The 25659-nt window shown below is 27.8% G+C and overlaps 1 protein-coding gene across 1 annotated transcript; it reads left to right on the forward strand.

Moving 5' to 3' along the window:
* The first annotated feature begins 1534 nt into the window (after positions 1-1534).
* On the forward strand, positions 1535-25098 carry LOC129957100 (uncharacterized). Its single transcript, XM_056069246.1, has 6 exons — positions 1535-1701; positions 15996-16065; positions 16689-17153; positions 19222-19351; positions 20516-20593; positions 22405-25098. Exons 2-6 carry the CDS (start codon positions 16015-16017, stop codon positions 22557-22559), a joined length of 879 nt encoding a protein of 292 aa, XP_055925221.1. The 5' UTR covers positions 1535-1701; positions 15996-16014; the 3' UTR covers positions 22560-25098.
* The last annotated feature ends 561 nt before the right edge of the window (positions 25099-25659 follow it).

Raw genomic sequence — 25659 nt, forward strand, 5'->3', positions numbered from 1 at the left:
AGGTCTGTATACTATTGGATCAACAATATTACTATATTTAGCTTAATAATTTATAGAAATCTGCAATTTCGGTGTTATGACTTTATATTCGTCCGATTTCTTTTATCTAATTTGATTCCTTTCATAGATATCGTGTACAACGTTCGACAGATGGACGTAATTCCAAAAATATTTTATTCGAATTCTAGGAAATATAGAGTGGTGAATGCATCATGATTCTGAAGTTCAATTTCCTAAAAATTATAATACTTTCTTCGTGTTACTTCAAATGCGAGAAAGTATATCTTAAAATAAATAAAAGCCATTGCAGTTATATAAATATGCACGTTGCATTTCTTCTCCTAAAAATTGCTCTGAATTCAACCCAACTTTTTAATTTAGTGTTTATGAGAACAAATAGATGATATCAATTTTTCTAAGGGCACAAAAAAGTGAATTAAATATTCAGTTGATAAAAATATTACCATTTCTCTGTTTTAACTTTGAAGCAAAATATCCCATATGAAACCTTCACATCCTCTCAACATTTAAAATTTTACCTTTTAAATGGAGACATTTAATCTGCGTGGAATTTTTCTTTAATTTTTAAAATTAATTTTCCAAAATTTAATAAATAATTGAATAATTGTTGACGAATTTGAAAAAAAAAATACATTTATAGATACTTCTTTGCTAGGCAATGGTGAGACTTGGGACTATTACTTAAGACGCAATATTACCTTTCCTCTGAATACTTATTATTAGGTTATTAATTTACTTTAAATTTTTATTTTCCTTAAAAGTTATGTTAGTAATCTAAATATCCTTTATTTTTTGCTAATTCTGCGTTATTTTCTTAAATAATTTTGGTAATGTTTTTATTGGTTTTAAAAGACAAATTTAAGAATATTCTTTATTGTTAAAAATAAGAATACGTATGATTAACTTTTGCCAGAATATTAGCAGATTTCTGAAGGAACACTAAAAGATAAAAGAAAACGATAAAAAAAAATGTATATTTGTTTTGTTTATTGTAATGAAAGAAAGTAGCTATTGGTTGCTTTTAAAATCGTCTGGTTCAATTGATAGTCTCATTTTAATTAAATAACGGATGATAAAGGAATATTTTTAGGCAGACGCAGATTTTACATAAGAAATACTAATATTTTAATCTTGAGAAATGTTGGGTATATCAGCATTTAAAAGAAAAAAATTTAAATAAAATTATGATTTAAAAAAATTGTTATCCAAAATGTACATTACAAAAATACCCGTTTTTATTGTTGACGTTCTGAATTTCTTTCTTCATTCTGAGGCGACAAGAAAGAAGACAATAAATTAAACCTTAGAATTTATCTCTCGCATCAGAATGCTGCGAAACAATTTTTTGACAGATCATGCTACGGATATGCACCGCATGCCATGCCGGCACAGAGAGAAATTGTGTTAGGAAACGACCGGATAAAACGCTAAGATTTCTCGTCCAGGAAATCCGGGCCCTTGCAAACTCTTTTTGTGCAATTAGTTCCGTCGATAAACATTGCAAGTGACGCAGCTGATAATGCCGAAGTTTCGTTTTTATCAGCGATTGGGATAATAAAATCAATGAAACCTTGTTAAAAAAGGACAGACGGTGGATAGTTGAAGGTTTTGTCGTCTGGAAGATTTATAGTTGTAGAAGATTAGCATTTTTGTGGAGTTATTGAAGAGGAAAGTAGCATTGTAAGTAATATCTTCATTTTAGTATTGTTTTACTTAGTGTTAACTAAGCGTTGAGACATAAATATGTTAAGGTTAAAGAAATAAGTAAAATTTCACAACGCAAGCAATCTTTTTTTTTTTACAAATACTTAAATAAATAGAAATAAGGATAATTTTTGTGAAGGATTTGCATATAAATAAAAAAAAATATCTTTGTGATTATTATGTTTCGTATCTTTTTCTAAAGAACTGAGACAACTCACTTTGCACTCATATTATTTAAAATACAAGGAAGAATACTGTCAACTTTTAAAATGCAAAAGTTAATTAAATTAAATTAAAAATGAGTATTTTCATTTTAGTATCGTTTTTTGACTAATGTTAACTAAACGTAGAAATATATATATGTTAAGAATAAATAAATCAGTAAAATTGCACAAACGCGAGCAGGTTTTTTTTTTTTTTTTTTTTTTTTTTGCAAACGCATAAATAAATGGAAATAAGAATCATTTTTGCGAAGGATTTTGCATATAATATAAATAAAAAATTATTGTGGTTATTAGGCTTCATATCTTCTTCTAAAGAATTAAAACAACTAACTTTGCAATCTTATTATTTAAGACATAAGAAAGAACATTATCAATTTTTTCAAGTGCAAATGTTAATTACATAAAATTAAATTAGAAATTAACCGAAATTTTGCAATTTTTCCACAACAACTTCGGTGCAAAGTATCTCTCAAGAAATATTTTTGTACCATCTTTAAATTCAATATTTTAATTTCAATGATACCAATAACACATTTTTGCAATTTTTTCTTCAATTTCATTAATTTATTAAAATTTAATATATAAGATTGGTTATTTATTTCAGTAAATGCAGATAATAGTGAAATAAGAAAAAAAAATATTGGTACAAGATTTGCAAATAGTAAAATATATAGATATTCTGTTATTAGGCGACGGTCAGGCTTTTGAAACCACTTTACCTTTTCTTTTTGGATAGTTCAATTTAAATATTTTTGACGGTATTTTTTATTTCCTTACAATTTTCTTCATCTTAATATAGTTTTAAAAATTAAATTTAATACAATATATAGCAGAGGTTTTCTATTGCTGAAGATCAAGAATGCATTTAAAAATCTGTTATAAAAGAACAACACCAGAATTTTGGAAGAACACAAAAACTTTAAAAACAAGATGTACAACAATTTATATCAAGAATGTTTCTTGATTTGATTTATTGCTGTTTTTTATAAATGAAAAAAGAACTATCTAATTAATTTCCTAAAACTTTCATTAAATTTTTTTAAATGCGTTGGTAATTGTGGAAAAATAATGCTGTAATAATAAATATTAATAAATAAAAATAATTTATTGAGAAATTATTGGTGCTTTTAAAAATCGTCTGTTTTAATTGATATTCTCATTTTCATTAAAAAAAACTTTCAGAAGATTAAAGGATTTGTTCCGTTATAGAATTTTATCCAAAATTAATTTTTACATTAAAAACATCAAACAGGAAGGAGTTTTAAGCCCAATCGACTTCGTGTATATAAGCTAGTAGTGAATAACATATAACGCCGTCTCAGTCATGTAATAATTATTTTAAACATCTTACGCCTTTTTGAAGGACTTAATTAACTGATCTGAGAGAAAAAATTGTGGGTTTTCTATATTTATTTAATTAGTCTTGCTCTATGTTTTTAAAAATGAAATTTCGTTACCTTTCTTTCAAAATAATTTGATTGATTGAATTGATAAAATTGAAAATGAAAATTGAAATTAAATTGAAATTGATGATGAATTTGATTGTGTGCTTGTAAATTTTGATAATAATGCATTATACTTATAACTTCAGAACTTAAGCTTCAGTTAACAGATAAATTTTAATTCACTCCGCCCCCCCCCCGCATTAGGACATTTTAGAAAAAGTAATTTAAATTTCCGTAAAATTAGAAATAATAAGTCAAATCAATTCTTTAATAAAATATTAAATAGTACAAAATGATTTTTAAAATTTTAAAATAATATTCAAGGTATTCTGATAAGAATGTTCTTTTAAAAACTGTTTTATGTTATCGGGTATTCAAATTAGAATTCGATTTCTAAACCTGTTTTTAATCTAATTGTCTTTTGACTATTGGAATTTTTTAGATTAAATTTCAGAATGAAAGCGATAACTAAAGCAGCGATAAACTATTTTCACATTCAATTTAAACCCGATAAGCCACGTTTCTATGATTTTTAACTTAAAAGAAATAACAAATTAGAAAAAAAATCTGTAAGTACAATTGTACCTTTATGTATCAAACTTGAGCTTCTTGAAAAAAAACATTAGAAATTTAAATATGTATAAATTTTGATAAACGGAAATATATATTCCAAATGTTTCAACATTTTTTTAAAGCAATTGTACTTAGTGAATCTTTGTTTAAGGAAAACTGTAAGTGAATTTTGATGAATTTTAAACTATAAAAATATTATTCAAAAAACATATATACAAATAACAACTTTCGAAATTTAAACTTAAAAATTTTTGCATTGTTTGTGACCTCTTTATTTTTTATCCCACTTTTCTACATCTTCCATTTCAATTCTAATTCTATTCTGGAAATCTAAAGATAAATTAAAATATGACCAGGTTCGGATTTAAAAAAAAAAATGTTTTAAAATAACTATGGAACCATTTGGAATGATTTCCTCAAAAATTTCTTTACTCTCTAATAATTTTTTTTTTCTTTTACCTTCTTATTAAATTGTGAGTCTTGGATAGTGTCGAAAATACGTTATATGACATTGACGAACAGTACATACGAAATCTAGACCTTTGACTAGAATCTGTCATTTTACGTAATCTGTAATCTGATTTTGTTCAAATTTTATCGTATACCAAATTTCATCTTTCTTGCGCAAAGCATTTTTGAGTTACCAATGTTCACAGATAGACAAACAGACATAATTCTATTTTTTAAAAATATTTAGGAAGTTCTCAAACGTGGGAATTCATCAAAATCTCGAATTCGAATTTTTCGACGATTACATAAATGTCTCTTTGCATACGAGAGAGAGAGAGAGAGAGATTTATGACTACGATGGAAAAATTCTTTTGGAACAAAAATAAATATCAATTTTTTTAATCAACCAGTGGGAGTGATCACTCCAAATTTTTCGCATACTCTTTAATAAACTTGTCATGCCCAGAGAACACTTTGAATGGCATTAGTGTACAATGAAATAGTAACCTTTGGCCTAAATTTAGCATTTTTATTGAATCTATCAAATGATCTTTGGAGAGTTATTTAGCGGTTAAGCCCATGTGTGCGGTTAATAGAATCCAAAAATCGAATCAATATTTTAGATACGCTTTTCCCAATCGATCCAAACATAAATTTGTTAAAAAGCTGTAGTTATATAGTCACAAAATCCCATACCAAATCTGATACATGTAACTTATTGTGTTTTCTAGTTATCGTGTTTAGATGCTTCTGAACGTACAGACCGACAGACTGTCAATCTATGTTGGATTTGGACACTATAGACGTCTTTGTACAGAATTTCATTTATCTAGCTCTCTTCGTTTTGTAGTTATCGTCCAAACTTAATTCGAGCAGCCGGACAGACGGACTTCCATTCAATAGTTTTTACTCAAAATTTGATAGAAATCTGCAAATTTAGTGTAAACACTAATAGTATACTAAATGTCATCTCAAGGCTCATTCATTAGCATTTTAAATTCATTTTAGCTCAAGGCGTTTTTTGAGTTATTTTCGTTACAGATAGACAGACGGACATTTTCCAAATATGTATTTTTAGGCCTCAGGAAGGTCACAAAAGTAAATATTCGTCAAAATCGAATTTTTGAAGAATTTGAAAAAGGTTCGAGTTTTTTGACGATTGCTATATTTCTCGATATTACGTATACGAAAAAGTATATATATATATATATATATATCAGGTTTATTCAAAATGTTGTTGCAGATAAGAAATGTATTCCATAGTTCCTAAGCTAAGAATGAATCAATAATTTTATCTAATTTCTAATCTCTTGGTTTGATTGCTTAATTGGATGAAATTTTCATTTTTTTATTTAATATAGCAAGCACTAAATCTGTTGTAAAATCTTTTTTTAATGAGAAAATTATTTATTCTGTAGTAAAATCCACAAGAAATCCGCATTTTATTGAGAACCAATTATACCCAGTTATAATAGTATTATATAATAGTATTTGAACCCTGTTTGAAACATTGAATTTCGTTTATGAGGTTTTTTTTTAATTTTTTAGGATCTGAAAAATTTATTAAAATGTAAATTAAACGAATATTTAAATAAATAATTGTAATTTTCAAAGAATGAACTCAAAAAAATTCATGAGATTTTATAAAGATAATCTTCTAGACTTTAAGAACATTATTCGCCATTTTCACCCCAAATTTGACATTTCGATTTATAATCTACTTGAAAATAAAAATTTTACTCCAAATTATGAAAAAAATTCACAGAACACTGCAAGCTAAAACAAACATGATTCATCAGCAGCTGGTTATTGCTTTTTAATAAAAGGATTTCCGGCTTTCGGAGAATTTGTATTGTCTTATGAATCGGCGAAATAGTTTTTGTCTTATTTAATTTTATTTTCCTTATGAATAAAAGCAATGGTCACTTCGCCATGGCAATACGTTAACATAATTCTTTATTCGAAAATTTTTGTTTGATGTTTTATTCAATAGATATATGATTCAGTAAAAATTGTTTTTCTATTGTAAATACAGGATTCAAGTTCTATATAAAGACGAATATATACAAATTTCAAAGCATTTTGAAATCGCTCAAATATTTCGGATGTCAAAACCTTAGTGTCTTACTTCATATTTTTATTTTACTGTATGCTGCATAATAAAATTCGAAAGAAAAAAAATCTTTAGATAATATTCATGCTATGCTTCTTACCCAGAATGAATGATTATGTAAATAATTTTTAATATGACTAAATCATACATCCATGCTTTACGAGAGGAAGAGCTATTTTAATAGGAAGTTGAAAAAAAAGGGTTCCATGATACATGACTACTGTTGTTGAAACTTATAGAAATTTTCTTCTATTAAAGATCCTGTAAAATATTATTAAAATACATTTAAAAATGTTATTTTAAATTCATGCAATATTTATCTCGTTTTCTTCAATAATCAAGCCATTTTTTTATCAGAATAATAATTGCCGTTATCTTTCCCTAAACCCAATAACGAGTTAATGGTTTGCTAAACCAAGCAAAAACCATAACAAAATAATGAAATCAATTATTTAAAATGCTTGTTAAAACGTAACAGTCATTGTTTCCAAAATCTACTATTATAAAATAATATTTAAAATGCTTAAATAATTAAAAGAATAAAGAAAATTAAATTGCATTTATTTAAAATTTCATTTTAATATTTAAAAAAACACGAGATTAAATGATTTGATAAAATAAGGAAGTGAGTTTGAATTCCCTCCGGACAGTAAAAATATTGCCACAGGTCGCCAACCAAATTATTAAAAGATAATGAATTTATTAAAATTGAAGCAAAAAAAAAATATAAATAAATGAAATTGGCTTCATTAACAAGGTACTTTTTTCCAAGTTTAATTTGGTGTAAAAATCATTACAAGTAAGATAACATTTTAGGATAATAGAGTTAAAAAACTCCAAAAAAAGTGCTTAATTTTCTCTTATATTAATTTTTTTGTCCTTGAAAAGTTGACGATGTCCTTATGTTTAATGGCACCTGCACTAAATTTGATGACGATAAAAAAAAAGCTACTATGGATTTATATAAAGATAGGACATCAAATAAAACGCTTATAACTTGAACGATAATTTTTCAATATAAGCTTTAACGTGAATTTAGAATTTCTTTTTTAACCTACTAAAGCAAGATTCAGTAAAAAAATATTCCTGTTTTTGTCCAAGTGAATTCAGAAAAATATTTTTTTCCAAAATAATACTTTTTTTGGATGAATTTTTCTTACGCCAACTATTCTGGAATTTTTTTTATGAAGTTTCACAAAACCCATACGTAGATTTTTTTTATCGTGAAATTATTTGTGAAAACGATTTTTAAGATAAAAATATCTTTTGAATCCATTGATCGTGTAAGTCAAATATGAGTTGCCAAAATAATTTTTCGGAAATACCAAGCGGGCCTCAGTGTCTCCTGGTAACAAAGAATTGTTGGCTGGGTCCCATGTTACGCCCTGATATATTAATGTTCGCTGTCTACATAATGACCAAGCACTAAAAAACACTTCATTTTGATCAAAATAAAGCAGCTGCGATAATTAATGGCGTAAAATCTGTTGTCATGTCGTGTTTTGTTTATTATGATAGCCTTGAAAAGGTTAAATTTTGGTACATGTTCAAGATTTAGTTATTTTTGTTTCCTATAGTATATTACATATTTTCTTTTCTTTTATAGTATATCAAATATTAAAATGAAGTTAAAAGGTACCTGCTTTTACTTAAAATGAATAACTGAAATTATTATAGTGTGCTTTGGAATTATATTATAAAGGTCTATCTATGTATTTAAAAACGAATGTTAACGTATATGATTTTTTATATAAATTTACTGGGTCTTTTTTTGTTCGATCTGTCACACGAGCAAAGAGCAAAGGCACGCCATTGTCAATTTTTTAAAGTCCTAAATTAATTAAAATATGATAATTTAAGCAAGTGTTTGGTGTATTCAACTGTATCTTTTGAAAATATTACAGTACAAAAATGATTTTAACAAAATATTTTAAAAAATTATTTTGATACGCACTCTATAACAATGTTTGTTTTTATTGCTACGAATAAGTTCGAATTAATTCCATCGCTTCATTAAAACATTCAATCACGTGCTCTTGCCAGAGTTAAATTTAAGATAAAAAAAAAAATGCTTTCTGTTTACCTTAACTCAGATGTTTAGTTTCAACTTTCGTTTTCATTTCATTGCATATATTTTTAATACATTAATATTCGTTTGCAACGATTTATAAAGAGTTTCCTAATATGAACTTTTCTGGTCTTTATTTTAAATAGAATGCATTTTGTTTTGGTAAGTGTTGAAATAATGTCTAATGTGATTTTTTTTCTAAATGGAATTTTTATCAATCAAATTCAATTTAAATGTTTAAATGACTTTTAAAGTATCATGTTATGTTTTCTTAATGTTTTAAATTCGAATATTGATGAAGTAATCATTAATTTATGAGCCAATTAAGTTTATTACATTTTTTAAGGTAAAAAAAGTTACATTGTTTTTTCCATTTAAAACATTTTTACAGTATTTGATTTAAAAATTATTTTTAACTTTATATTTGATTTGTTACAGTTCTTATATTACCGATTCTTGTGCTTTAGAAGAAAGCATGCTACTTTGGTTTTTCCAAAACTTAATTATCTTTTAATTGATTAATTTAATCTACTTAAAATTTTATACAAGTAACGCTACCTGCAGTATTTATATAAGAAAAAAAATTTCGAAGATTCTGTAAATTTATAATAATGAATTATAAATGTAAGTCTAAAAAACAAAGAAATAATTAAAACGGAGTTTTTAATGTTATTTTATAAAGAAGTGCTTCAAAAACTACTCTTAATTAATCACTCCAGTTTTTTTCTTACTCTAAATATTTTTTAGCTGAATTGAAATTTCAAATAGCTGAATTCAATGTTAATTTGAAAATTGACCTAAAAATTATAATTCTGCAATCATTATTTATTATATAATTTAAAATAATTAGTAAATAAATATTTTAATTCAAAATTTTCTAATTTAAAATAAATGTCTAAGAAATTTAACTTTTCAACAGTTAAAATGTTTTAATTCACATCTAATCATTCTTATAAAGGAATATTTTCAGAAATTATTAGCGGTTTAAAATTGACATTGCCATTCTCAAAATAAATAAAAATAAATAAAAATAAAAAAATCAATATGCAAAAAGAATTTTTTTTTTCTTTATGGGTTTCATTTTATTTTTCTTTCCATTTCTTTGCGATATTAATAAGCAAAACTTCAGTCTTCTTCATCAACATCATTCTTTAGATTCTTTATAAATGAAAAAGAAAGAAAAAGAAAAAAAAAGGCGAAAAAGGAATTAAAAAAAGTTATACCACTTCATAAAAATTATTGTTCTCACCCTTAACAGCCCATTCATATCTATGGAAAGCCATAAAAAAAATTCGGGGGAAAAATCATATGCCATATAACCATTGATTCGGCGCGATAAAGGAAGAAAATGCCATTGAACGTCGCCATGGTTACAGGATGCTCATGATGTCGAAACGGAGCGATGGCGCATTTTGGCACAGTTCCAATAAAGTCCATGCTTTTTGGTTGATGCACTGCGGGAAAACTATCACTCTAACTATATCATTCCGAATTAGTTTACAAAGCGATCTGTAATTTGGAGTTCCCAGCAGAGCATCTCACCTGTTTGGTTGGTAAACGTATTTATTTATTGCTTGTAATAGTAAAGAATACACTAGTTAATATAGTTTAACTAATTATTTATTTCTAATTGTTGATAGCAATAATTCCAGCTGTCACTGAAAAAATATGTAATCTTTTAACATGCATTTTATGGAATATCAGCTTCAATAAAAGTATTTAGGCCGTTAATAGAAATATGAATTTAAATTACAGAATGTCTAAAAAAATTTAAAGGATAAATAATATTAAGTTAAAATATTTTATATTGTATTCATTTATCATATGTTTTTTTTTCTAATTTTGAAACCACCATAACTGCAAATAAAATGTAATTTTACAATAATTTAATTTTACATATTAATCTGAAATTTATTTATGTAATAAAAAGTTAAAATTCTTTAAGTTTAAAGTAATATGCACTTATGGTTAAGGTGGTAAGGTAATATGTTATGAGTGTAACAATTACATGAATTTTTTCCCTCAAAATTTCATTTTAAGGTTCATTTTACAGAGTTTATTTTGTTGTCATGTTCCTAACAACATTAGGAACTGTTGTTGAAACTGTTAAAACAATTATAAAAATACAATTTCATGATAACTTTGGAACAACAACAACAACAAAAAAAAAATGTTCACGCATTTTAAAATTTGCAGAATTTTTTTAAGATTCCAATAATTTTGCAGTGTTTATTCGGTTATCCTACCCATGCTTTCAAAAACGACTGCAATTCATAAAAATAACATTTTTATAACTTTGTAACAGCATTTAGCACATACATAAATAAAATTGAGACCTAGTTTGTAGTGTTTATAAGATTGTCACGGTCATAATCTCTGAACTATTTGTAATTCATAAGAGAAGCTACAAATATATGATATTTTTGAAATAATTTGAATTCAAAATTAATTAGTTATAATAATAATAATACCAGTTTATTTCATTAATAATAACATTAGTTCAATAGTTATAAAAATTATAGTTCTTTTCAAGATTAAATTTGCAGGGTTTAATTCTCTTGCCATACTTATATCCTCGAAAGTATATAAGTAAATCCTTTAATCGTGCCTGTATGTTTAAGCCATAAAGTTGAAAAACTGAACGCGTTGTGCTGGTGAAATTTGGATACGAACTCTTGGATACATTATTTCCAATTTATTAATATTATTTTTATTTATTAAATTTCGAACGAATTTAATATATGGAAAGACTATACGCTGGTGGCTGTTATAATTCAAAATACTGTAATCTAAATAGATAAAAACTGGCATGTAATCTTATTTTTAAAGTTGTATATTTGTCTCAGAATATGTTCTAAATTCGCCAGCATATTGATTATCTGTCTTCAATTAAATGGTTTAAAAAATGTGTAGTTTTAAAAAGCTATAAAATTGTAAATCTGTCTCAAATTTTGGATGAAATAAATAAAAGAAAAGGCATCCAAAATATATACAATTTTTTTTACTATTATACTAAATTCAACACAAAATACGCAACATTTTGGATCTATGCAAATAAATGGATGTATTGGTTTCATCTCTATCTCCACTTATAATAAAGAGGACGGTTTGTGTTTTCACGCTCTTCAGGTCAAATCATTTGACCTAGATATTCGAAATTTGGTCCAGATATACTTTGAAATGTGAACCTCGGAAATACTTTTAAAAATTTGAATTAGAATTTGAATTAATTAAAAATTAAGCGAAATTGTGGCGTTTTCTCGTTGTAATTACCGAAAATATTCCAGCAAAAATTGAATTTTTAAACTGTTTTAAAGTCCAAAAATTTATCTTTTCAATGATGCCAATTTAGTTTTTGTAAAAATTTTTAGTCTGGATTTAATTAAATTTTAAATATATTTCACAACATTATTTTCATTCCCGTGGATGAAATCGTTTTCATTTTTTCATCAAATATTTGATCACGTGATTTTTTCCCATTGTTTAAAGCTAAAGAGGAATCCTGTTTAATATCTACGTAGTTTATACGACGAATAAAAAAAAATGAAGTTGCGATATAACTGAATAAATAAATTTAGTGATGAATTGCTCATAATAATTTTACGGTGTCTTTTAGAAAAGTTCATATGTACTATGAAATGAACATGTGCAAACCTATTGAAGTAATGCGGCTTTAATATCTGACAATTTGATGGAATCATGAAGTTTTATGTAAACGACTAAATTGAAACTAAGTATTGTATAATCAATATCTCTGGTGGACCAACTGGTCGCCAATGTCGATTATATAAATAAAGTGCAGCAAAGTAATATCTTCTCAAATCCTGACTATTCCAATAAGAAGATACTTGACCTTTCCAAACAACTAATAACCCATGCTGTTATCTCATAATTTAAAATATATACTCTAGGTGAATTTAGAAGCACATATCGGAGTAAGGTATTGTTGAAGGTTGCTAGTCTGAATTAAAAACTGCTATTAGACTATTACCAAATAAATAAATTCGTTAAAAGCACAAATTTTATGAATTTAAAAATATTAGAATTACAATGTGTATTTATTTTGAATCATAAAGCATAATGAATGATTTATGTATAATATATTGAATAATTAATTATTTTTTTAACTATTTACATTAAATTCCACTTGGTCAGTCCTTTATGAAAATAATTATTGATCTTATATTTATTTGAGTCTTAGTATTTAATTAATTTAAATTAAAACTTGTATTTGTAAGTAGGAAAGTCATTAAGTAATGATTATGTTTGGTTTTCAATAATTCAATACTTAATAATCTTTTGATTATATACAAATTTAAAAAACTAAACACACGCACGCTCACCATAAAGCTTTTGAAATAAATTATGAAGTTCATCGAATCATAAATATGTTGATCAAGTTGGAAATGTATTGAAATACGAAACTAAATTGGATAGTTAATAAAAGAAGGATCTCAAAATGTGCTATATCTGGAGATACAAAAATATCTAAATCAATCACTGTATGATTTTAATAAATTCAATAACATCTTTTTTTCTCTTATAAAAATTTTCTGATAAAGCCATTTTGAAATGAAGTGAACTGATAAATAACACTTATCTTAAGTTATTTACTGACATTTTTATTATATGTGTTATGTTAATATCAAACACTTGAGAGCAAAGATTATCCGTTCGTACTATTGATTGTGCCGCGTTCTAGTTGATTTGACCTTGAATTTGGCGCCATTATCTGGAATGGGAGCTGTGAAAAATTAACTCAGTCTGACATTTTCGCCGTCACTTAGAAGTAGTTGTATGTGCAACCCAGATTCGCGCAACTATTAATCGTGTTTAACTTTTTTAGTAAATGTATTTTTTTGTTATGTTTTCAGTGAAAAAACTGTAAATTAAGTGTCGTAAAATTCGCTTTCGAGATGGCGGTGAAGCTTCATGTATTTCTTTTAAATAGACGAACCGTTTTTAGAATTATGTAGGTCTGTCTGTTTGTCAATACGATATCACGAAAACGAAATCAGCTAAATGAATGAAATATACTACATGGTTTTGGCAACAAAATTGTATATTTTTATCAAATTTTGGGTAAAATCTGTCGGGTGGATTTCTGACTGCACTGAATTCTGTGAAATAAAAAGACTAGTGATTGTTAGACTATTTTGCTTGTGGTCTGATACAGATGCTCTTCATATAGAATTTCTATGTGTACTGTCTATTTTTATAGTCTTTTAAAGACTTGCTTTGCATATTCTATGATGTGCATGCGGTAAATATAGAAATGCGGCAAGTATTATCTGATATGGAAATCCTCTGATTAACTTTGCTTTATAGAATTCCATTACTTAAAGTCTGATATACAATTTGCTATACCATCTTAGTGTCTGATAGTGATGCCGCTCAAGTAAAAATATTTCACTTATGGTCTGAAGTAAATGCTGCTCATGTAGAAATGCTGTGCTTTCGTTCTGATATAGATGCTGTACTTATAGCATTCCACTGTTTACATTCTGATAGATATATTGTTATTGTAGAAATATATTGCTTAGATGTCCGAACACGTTAAAAAGGTCTATTTTAGCTAAAACTGGCATTTAAAAAATTCCTTTATTGGATAGACCAGTCTTTGAGCTATCCAAAACAGGTTTACTTTTGTCTCTAAGTTTATTAGAAGTCAAGATATTAATATTTTTGTAATGATCGGTAAATCGGAAGTGGACATTTAAATAACCGGAAGTACCGATTTAAAGGACCGAAAAGCTTTTAATGAAGTAATTAAACTAATGCTGCGTTTGGAAATTGTGTGGCAATGCAGAATTACTGATGCTTTGATTGGCAAACTACAAAATTACTACGGTATTGCAATTCATAGTAATGTAAAAAATTTGCAAGAAATGCAAAGTGGAGTGATTGCATTCTTTTTTTCATTGCTGCTCAGATGCAAAGCAGCCTATGCATGGTCAATGCCCAACTGCACCCAGCAACTGGCGCAAATTTCAAAGAGCTGTGTATAATAAATTAAATTACAGCGACAGGTCAAAGGGACTCCCCTAAAATATTTTGAATGTTGTAAAACTAGAATACATGAAACTATGTGATAAAAAACTGTTAGAAAAATGTTTGCACGGAAAAACTCAAAATGCCAATGAGAGTTTCAACGGTGTTTTGTGGAAATTTGCACCTAAAGATATTTTTGTTGAGCACCGAACCCTCAGATTAGGGGCATTTATGTTTGTAATACATTTTATCGAAGGTTTTATAGGATTGCTGAATGCTCTTAAGGTTACTGGAGTGCATTTGCAATCTAGGCGGCATTCACTGCCAAATGCAAAAATTGCCAGAAAAAAATTTAAATGATTAAAAAACGGGAATGATTTAAATCTGAGGTGAAAGAAGGTGTAACCTATAAATGTGGTGAATTTTAAGTATGTACACACATAATTTGCTATTAAAACATGTTACTGTATACTTTATTTGCATTTTTCTCAAAATTGATTTTTACTTATTTTTTACCCAAATAATCAAATAACTCAAAATATAATTGTCATATTACTATGAAATTTGGTGGATTTTGTCTTTGTACTATTTTCTAGAGAGCGAACTAAAAGAATTTACATTGAGGGAATACTTTTTTTAATTTATTGCCTATCGTTTGAATAATAACGCCATAAATTTATTAAAAATTTCATGATAAATCTTCGATTGGTTCAAATTTTTTATTTATTATTATAACCATACGCTTGCAGTTCATTACCTAGAGAAAACTTTGCAATTTATTTTGGTATAAATTTTGTTCGGATGAGAGTAATAGTTTTTAGTATAGCCAATTTGAAGTTTTTTTTAAGATTTTGCTTAAATTTATTCTATTAAATGGCAATTTTCAAAAATTATTAATGTTTATTTCAAATATTGACATTCTATTGCTAATCTTTAATAGTCTTAAATCCAGAAATATGGTTAAATTATGTAAACACCATGTTTTTCTAAAAAAGTGCTCCCGACTTGTTCGGATACCTTAATGCCTGATATAGATTCTAAGCAAGTAAGCCAGTAGAATTTCCTATCGCAAACCAGAATAATCTCCTTGCACTCTAATTAATCGTAGATAGTTTTACTATTACGCTTTTTTTTTTTTTACTTCTTGCTTCAATCATTTTATTCCGTGTATATCGTTAGGTTTTGTATTTAAGGAAGAAGATAAGTATCAGTAAGCTCATTGGACGATAGAATCGCAATTTTTAAAGTATATTTCTGGTTTTCGCGCAGTCGTAATCTTACAGTTAAATATTTAATAAGAAATAAAGAAAAAGGATATTCTTATTTTGTGTATCTCTGTTATAAGAAATGTTAAAAAAAATTCTGTCCTTTTGATTGATGCTGTTATTTATTTTTTTGAATTTCAGTTAAAATTTGAAATAAACCATGTTCAAGACAAAGGACAAGAATGTTGCCGATATAAAAGACAGCGAAAAGGTAATTTTCTTTTTTTTATTTTGACGTATGAAATTGAATAATTAAGCTTCGATTATTGTTTTTGATTCATATTATTGTTATTATTTAGCTAAACCGATTAAAGCATTGATTTAAAAAGTCTTTCAAATATTCATAGAAAAGAATATATATATATGTAATGATATTTTAACTCTTCATTTCAATTTAATTAATTTCTAGAGTTTTATCTTAATTTAGCCCATAGTAAGTTCATTCTCTTATTTCTTGATCCAATTCCACTTTCTCTACTTAATTAATTCAAGATAAACTTTATAAAATTACTGAATCGGCTAACCGCCGACACATTCACACGCTCCGCGTGAAGGGGTAGGAGTATGTCCAGTAAGCACATTCTTTTTAAAAAGTCCCTATGTTTCCCTTACTTGTCATGCGTCGGAAATCCCTATCAGAATCTTAATAATATATTAGCACTGTATAAAAAAATATTTTTCCTATCTATATCTCATGTTGTATAAGACGAGGGATAATTTATTTCGTTCTTCTTCCCCACTTCTGCTTTTGTGCCATCTGTGGCGGACGTGCCTTGTCCGCGTCTCTGCTTGTAAATAATTATATATATTATTAAAAAAAATTGTTTTTCGTAGGTAACGAAACACGTAGTCACTGAAACAGTGGAAAAAAGAGGAGGAGTCCAAACTACAACCACCACCATAACATGCACTAAAGACGAGTTCGATTCGGCCTTCAAGAAACTGAATCTTGATCCCGAGAAATTCAAATCGGGGGGTACAACAGTGACCAGGCAAATAATATACAGCAATAGCTCTGGGAAGAAGGAGGTGCTCGAAGAGACAGTCGAAACCTATGGAGAGCCAGGACAAAGTACAAAAATATCTAAGGACATTCCGAAAGGCCCGACATCGCCCATGAAATTGGTGCTGAACACGAGCCAACCTTCAAAACCAGTGAAACCAGTGGATACTGCCTCTAAGCCAGCGCAGAGTACAGTGAAACCTCAAAAGCCGGGACAGTTTGAAGAAGAATGCTTGAAAAAGCACAATGAATATCGTACGACGCATGGTGTACCCAAATTGGAATTATCAAGTGAGGTAATTGATTTTTTTAGATAAGAGAGTTTATCTTTGTATGTTCAGAAAATTTAGTCTAAACAAAATCGAGGCCTAGATATGGATTTTAGTAATTGGCAGTTCAGGGCTGAACAAAAGTGTGATCTAGATTTCAATTTTGTATAACAAAATAATAAATTCTTGACTTTATTATTATTTACTGTATCATTAGTGTTTAAGAAAATATGAAATTGATATATAATTAAAGTTTTCGTTAAATTAACATTTCAGTCACAAACAGAAGCGTTTAATAAAAGCAAATTACAAAAATAATTGTTTCATAAACGTATGAAACATAATAAGATAATAATAATAATAATTTTTTTCTCTCGGAATCTATAGATTAAAGATCAAAGTGTAATACTTCTTGATTAATATTTGATCTCAAGCAAGTTTTTTTATATATATAATTTTCAATTTTGAGAATGATTTTTTGACCGATGGGATGTTTATTGAAATAGGCAATATAATTTTAGGAACTGTAATAAATTGTTTTTAAATATATATCATAATAATTGTATTTATGATTCCGGAAAGTAAAATTTGTCGACAAATCTTGATTTCATAGAACAAATCGAAGTAATAAATCAATTTCATAGAACAAATCGACGCAATAAATCAATTTCAGAGAATAAATCGATGTATCCAATGATATCTTTTAAATCGAAATTTGCAAATCTTCATTTCATAGAATAAATCGACGTAATTTATCGATTTCATAGAATATATCAACGAAATAAATCAATTTCATAGAATAAATCGGCGTAACCAATATTGTCTTAAAAATCGGAATTTGTGAAAAAAAAAAAAGTCAATTTCTGAATATAATCCTAATTATATGCTCAAAAACGTATGTTGACTCGTACGGTCGATAGATTTCGCATCTTTTCTTCAAAAAAACTAATGATACATTCAGTTAAGACTAGAATTAACTATCGATATTTACTAAGTAGTGAGCGGCGTCGTGAGATTCAAATTACTCAAAATTGGCTTAGACAGAAGAAGACAAAATGTTTCTGAATGATATTATTCTAGTGCATATAAATTCAATTTAAAAAATTTAAAAAGGAAATAAATTTTATGTGTGTACGTTATCTTTGCATACTGAAGAATAATTTTAAGAAATGCAACCAAACCTAGTGTAATTTTGTATAACGAGAAAAATAAAATATGAAAAACTGACTCCCTTAAAGAGCAATGTTTCGCAGAATGGAGATATCATGTCGTCATATCTGGATTGGCTTGTATCAATCATGAATGCTGTGTTGAACATTTGTTTGAAGAAAGCCCTTATATCTACGTGGAAGAAGGTTGAGCTGCCGAATGCAACTCTAAGGGGTTTGAACAAGCTCTCCTGGGAAGCCTTAACCGACGAGATTTTATCTCTAGCTAAAATTGTCGGGTTAAGAGTTGTATAGCAGCGACATCTATGAGCTAATAGAAGAACTTATTCAAAACTATCAAAGAGCTTATGGGGATGTATTTTGTGTCACAGCAAAAAGCTGCAAATGAGATTTATTCCAAATAAAAAAGAAAAATAAATAAATAAAAAATAAATGAAACAGAGCAACACCTTTCAATGAGATAAGGGGGATGCTGAAAGAATGGTAAATTACCGTATCGTTTGCTAAGAAATATCACCCTGATTAAGTAGTACCTAAGCGCCCTATAAATTCATTTATAGATAATGCCTAGTCTCATTTTCGCCAAATTCTGCAGCCAAAAGCAAACAGACAATCTTCTAGTAATATATAAAAGCATTATGGCAATAAATTACATATTCTAGATTTTTTTAGTATATTTTCAGAATGGTACGCATTGGTCTGTTTTACATTGCTTTCTATGGGGGAAAATATTGTTTCGCTTAGCGAATATTTCACATTATAAGTATAATTCGAAAACGAATCATGTTCGCCAAGCGAAATTCCACTATGTATAGATGAAACAAGATAAAAACGTTATCATATTATTATTTTTAGGACATTCATAATATCTAGTCCTTGACTTTTTTAACGCATGGAATTAAATAATAATAACATCTTTTTTTCAGATTTGTGGCTATGCCAAAGAATGGGCTGATCATTTGGCTGCGAAGGACGCATTCCAACATCGAACTGAACGAAAATATGGCGAAAATATTTTTATGAAGTGGAGTTCGAATCCTAACCATGCAATCACGGGTGAGATATTAACTAAGAAACCATTAAAATATACTTTAGTGTGGACGTTCAAATCACTAATAATGCCAGGTCGCCAATGACAGGATGTAACGTAGTCTCCAAGGCAAAAAATACAATACACATTCGAAAAAAGTCCACCCTCTTGAATAACAACAAGAAACAGCAAGAGGCGTCTGACAATTTTTGGTGTGAAATCGCCAAAGGATTAAACATTGGCGATTTGGCATCATTTTTAAATCACTCTATTTGCCCTCATAGAATGAGAAAGTATCTTTAAATTCTGTTTCAAGAGTTTGATGAGTCTTAATTTTCGAACTCTCTGAGTTTCAACTTTGTTATGGAATTATGTCGGCCTGGAAATGTTTACAATGTTTAAGAAGTATTTCATATCGTCAATTTGTATGGTGTCTTCACACTTAAAATTTTTATTATTTAAAATTTTACAATGGATTGCATATAGTTGAAATGATATACATTTACTTCAGATATATTTTGCTTCCTCAAACGCAATGTAGTAATAATCTGTTGCATTTCTTTTTCTCCTGAAAGCCTTCAAATTAAACACGATTTCATCTATTTGTCTCTAGGAGCAAACAACCCCCGCCTTATTATCCAAAATGACGGAAATGTCATAAGAAAAAAAAAAAGTTGGACAGATCGATTATTGAATCAAAATTTCTTTCAATATCTCTGGCTTTCCAGCCGATCGTGAAATGCGATGTCAAAATGCCTCCTCAAAATGTTTAAAATAAACAAATACTTCGTGCTTCATCTCATTAACTTATCATAATTCATGACAAATTCCACAACAAAAACGTCTATCGCTGATACTTATTTTACAAATCTTTCTTCTACGAAAAGTGTGCCTTTCATATCGATATATTTCTTCTATATATGTCAGAAGCGAAGATATTTATTATATCATTGCACCCCCATATGTTTACTTACAGCCAGCATTAGTTGCCAAAATCTATACATAATAATATTGTTTTTTCAACCAAACACAATAAAGGGAATAAATTAAGAACGCATATAAAACCCGAAGCATGTGAATATGACTGAATTGATTTTATTATTAACTTAATTTACAGATTTTACCTAAAAATTCTATAAAAAATAAAATAAACCATTTATTTTCTCTATATTTCATGTGTTCTCTTTCAGGTGCCGAAGCTGTCGAAAGCTGGTATAGTGAAATAAAGGATCACACGTTCGGCCAAGAACCTAGATCCCTGAAATCTGGTAACTTTTCTATTTTCTAGCTGTAAAATGTATTATTTCATATTTTAATAAGTTTAAAGTGGTGATTCTTAAATACCATTATGAGATGTTCTTTGAAACATATATATACAAAAAGAAAGCTGGAACAAAAGAGACTACCTCAATGGTATTTTTGTACTATTTATTCTTTCATAGTTCATATCCAACTGTATTTAGCACAAATAAATATAAGATTTTTCCCATTTCTATGGATGTTTTTCATTATCAGTTACATCACGTGTCCTCTGGAAGTGTACTTAAAGTATTTCACATTATACTTTATATCTTTGATAATTAGATTTTTTTGTCATTTTATTTTCCTAAAACTTTCACCCAAAAATATCTGAGAGCTTTAATATCACCTCCAGAAATACTGTTTGGGATCTTATCGTTTTCCAACTTATTATTTCAGTTACCATTTTGCTGTATCAGATACAGATCCAGGTACAAGAACGTATCGTGCTGCCCTCTTTCAAGTCATAAAGTTACCAAAATTAAATATTTTCATATTTTTTTTTCTTTTTACTAAAAATAACGTTATTTTGAGAAAAAGATGACATCTTTATTTAACTTGAATTAAAATTCTTTTAAGTAAAATTTAAATTAAAAGTATTTAAAAATAATAAATAATCACGCAAACTTGAAATAATGTCGAATATTTTTCAAAATACATTAAATTAAATGCTTGGCTGAATTTCTTACAAATTTCATTTAAGACTTTGTTCAGAAATAAAATTTATTGGAACAAAATGAAACAGTTTAAAATAGGTATTTGGGATTCGAATTAACACAGAATTTCCAAATTTTACTCTTTTTTTAAAAAAAGTGGCAACATTTGATTATTTCCTGAAGAAGAAAGGAAATATTAAATTAGTTTAAAATTTACAAAACTTTAGAGCTTTAAAAAAGATAAATAATAATAAATAAACTAATAAATATTTTTTAAAAAAATATCGAATGAAGTATTTAGATAGTTTAAATAAGTCATAATTGAATCGGCAGTAAAAAAAATGGATTTTTTGAAACCCTCTTTTTTTTTTCCCTTTTATTATAGATGCTAATTATTGTTGCGTTGTTTAGAATAAAAACCTATAAGTATTGCGTGTTTTTTTTAAATATATCATAAAAGTTCAATTAAGAAAAAAATAGCAAAAGAAATAATCTGGGAATTATTTTTTATTTCTCTACAGAATTAATACAGGAATTATAGAAATCAGCATTCGGATTCTTTTTCCTAATTGCTAATTGAGTTATCAATTTATTGTTGCGAGAGGCACTAATCCAAAATAAAGGATATGCTCGTGCTGCCATCTATTAGGTAACCAAGTAACTAATAAGTAAAATGTACCGATTATTATTTTTTTTAATTGATAAATGATACTATTTTGATAAAGCTCGCACATAGTTCTTTATGTTCTTTTTCTCCTCCCAAAAATTCTCGTAAATATGAAAATATATAAAGTAAAAAAATATTATAACAAAACGATGGAGCAGAGATGAATTAATTTAAAAAGAGCTTTTTTGCCATTATTAATATTTTTTTTTTAAAAAAGATATTCAGACATCTAATCGATAGCAGAAAGTAAAAATATACTTTTCTTATCAGAAAAATCCAAAAATGCTCTCACGGAAAGCATAATTATTGATTGACTTATCTGCAACAATTAATAGACATACATACTTAGACATACATACATACAATACTGTATCATGTGCAATTATTTCTCCATAATGATTTGCTACTATTATCAATTGTTCATGTATTATTTTTTTAAATTTTAAATTTATTTCAGGGCATTTCACTCAGGTAATATGGAAAGAAAGTAAGAAAATGGGTGTTGCATGGGCCAGAAGCAAATCTGGAAAAATACTTGTTGTCGCCAACTATGAGCCAGCTGGGAATTTCATTGGTAGATTTACTGAAAATGTTCCTCCGCCCAAAAAATAATGGAACTGATTGAAATTACAATCCTTTTGAAGTATTTCACAATTAGTCTTTGATGTAACTTGTAGCAAATTTGTTCCTTGAACTTTTAGGGTGTCCAGAAAAGGTTTGATGGTTTTAAAAATAGAATTGGCTTAATTATGGTAATTATTAAAATTAATCGAAGAAGGAATTAATTTGTGAAGTTGGAATATTTTTTCCGTTCTTGGAAATAGTATCAAAAAGCACCGACAGATGGCGCTTTAATTACCTTTTCAGTAGTTGTCATCGTTTGAAAGACGGTTCGAAATCACTAGAAAATGTTTCAATATTTTCACGTATTTGAGCTACGGCTTAAGAAAATGGCGTACTTATTAGCAACGGTCTATATTATTTTGGCATGGTTTTAAATTCATGGAAATGCTTTAATCCACTTAATCACTTTCTGGAATTCTGGGTAAGACTAAGAACAGTATGTAATTTCTCGCCAACCATTTAAAAACCTCGCCAAACTTTCGCCATCTTGAATTATCAAAACATATAAGAATAAACGATTTTGAATTGCATAAAAATTTGTCGACTATTAAATTTTCCAGGATGTCATTAAAAAAATATTTAAATTTATCGACCTTATTAAAACCAATCAAATTTTGTGGATCTATTTAATCCATCAAGTATTTCCCATGGAAAAATTCGAATGGATTTAGAGTGTAACAAGTGTATCAACTAGATATTGGAAAATTTTTACATGAAATTATAAACTTTATCGCACTACTGTAGCTTCATATCATATAGCATATTTCCGACTGTTTGAGAGAATTCGTCTAATATATTCAGAATGCAATATTTTGATTCATCGACATATTTTTTCTGTATCTCTTTTAATAATCGGTGTAGTTACCCTACTGCCGGACTTAATACAGTAAATGTCTGCACAAGAAATCATACTGACAGGTGATTTTCAATTTTATTTCCAATGATTGACATCTCCTAAACTGGAACGCCATCTTTAGGTGACTTTTGGAACTAGTAAACATAATAATATTAAAATAATTTAGTAACAAAGCTTGATTACGTAGATTGTCCAAGTTGATTTACTGCTTCATTTCATAACCATCAGTCCTTTCTGAATACCCTAGAAATACATTACCAAAGAATTATGTATCAGTGTTATAGTCATTTCAGCAATCCAAAAGCCTCAAACTATTTTGCGCATGGGCAAATCAGGTAGTCCATTTACGGAAGGGAGTTCGTCTTTTGAGACGAGTTTACTGCTTCAATAATAATAACGGAATTTGTAATTATAGTTGAATAGTAAAATATGAAACGTAAGTAAAAGTATTTATAGAATTGAAACAGTTTAGTCAGTTAAGTCTATTTATAGAATTTAAACAGATAAAATCTCAAAAGAAGGTCTTTTGGAAAATCTTGTTTCGCAAATATTGGTATAATGTGTCCATATATAGTTCCCTTGCCAGGATATGGAAGTTTCTATAAGCATTTCGGATCTTGGGTTTTAATTGAAATATCATCAAAATTTCTAGAACCTTGGAGAGGAATAAATGAATTCGAGAAGTATATGAATAAATAACAGGGTAATACATAATAAATTTGAATTAAAAGAAATTTGGAAAGTCTGAAATTCAATTAACAGGAAAACTATCCTCATTTGAAGATATAATTCAGCTTTCCCTTCCTGTCGTTGTCCTTTTAAGTCCGTCAACTCCATAGAATGAATGGAAAATTCGTGGAATTCGCCAATTGAGGGTTTCGTATCGCTGAATGAAATATAGAAGTTGAAGTATCATTTTATTTATTTCTTTTCTTAGGACCTATAAAAAAATTCTTGAACTTCTATTTCAAACTATTCCATTCCAGAATTCAAATCATTTCATCTATCCAGTGTTTTAATCTATTGTAGCTAATATTTTTTAGGGAATTTTTTTTTAATTTTCAATATTTATTTAATAGTTTTTATACATATGTATTCGTTTACGTTGTAAGTGTACTAAAATCGTTTAATTTCCCCAGTCTTTTCTTTGCTATATGTATATTATGCACTCATTTGTTTGGATTTCTTTCTGTTGTTTATATCAATAGAATTTATTCCCAATTTTTTTTTAATTATGTATTTTGCATAACTCTGATAAATGAAAAGTATTTTTTGGAGTTCTCATGTAGGTTCATATATATTTCTGAATATTCATTAAATGAAGATAGTTTGGGGCTCTTAATTAAAATGTATCTCTAATAACTATAATAACTTTTAAAATTAACTCTTGAATTACTCTGGAGATTATTCGAAAATATATTTTACATATTTAAACATTTGCTTTTATCTGCTTCGAAAAAGGGAAACCCACTTCAAATATACAGGGTCTCCATTGCTATCGTGGCCCAATAACCGTTAATTATTGCAAATGTTAGATATAAATATATTGCTATGGAAAATCGACCCTGCGAGTGTATTGGAGAAGTTCAACAACCTTAATAATGGATAATGCTGCATATTTCACACTCACACACACGCACACACACACACACACACACAAAAAAAAAAGAATCATATAGTAAAACACAGCCAGTGACAATAGTTGCAGAAAGCTATTAGTCAGCAGTTAATAGTGAAATAGCTGCACAGGACATGAATGGTTTGCGAAAAACAACTTAAAAAAGACAATTCACGCAGATAACTCACTCTCGTGCGTACGCTTCCGCTTATATAGCTCCTGTGCTAGGATATGGATGTTTCTATATGGATTTCGGTTCTTGATTTCTAATAGTGATATCATCAAAAATACTGTATACTATAGAACCTACAATCTCCAGATGGCGTAAAAAACCGAGGATCATTGGCATTGCACCAATTAAAATTCTACTAAGAATATTTGTAAATTCATCTTTTCAGTGATGAAGTTATGATTGCAGGAAAGCGATATCACATATTCATAGCAATACCAAATTATTATGGCAACCACCAAGCATTTGTTAGCTAGTTATTATCTATGCACTAATTATCTATGATATTAAATTTAGCGATTTTTATGACTTGATCTACTCAAGTTCTTAACGCTTTATATGTAATTCAGATTGCAATTTTGTAATCAGATATAGACTAGATTTA

This window comes from Argiope bruennichi, chromosome 11 (assembly GCF_947563725.1).
Source record: "Argiope bruennichi chromosome 11, qqArgBrue1.1, whole genome shotgun sequence".
Taxonomy (NCBI): Eukaryota; Metazoa; Arthropoda; class Arachnida; order Araneae; family Araneidae; genus Argiope; species Argiope bruennichi.

Coding starts and splice junctions, on each gene's coding strand:
- LOC129957100 (XM_056069246.1), top strand. CDS start 16,015: ATGTTCAAGACAAAGGACAAGAATGTTGCCGATATAAAAGACAGCGAA. Junction 19,352..20,515: donor TCCTAACCATGCAATCACGG/GTGAGATATTAA, acceptor GTTCTCTTTCAG/GTGCCGAAGCTGTCGAAAGC. Junction 20,594..22,404: donor ACCTAGATCCCTGAAATCTG/GTAACTTTTCTA, acceptor AATTTATTTCAG/GGCATTTCACTCAGGTAATA.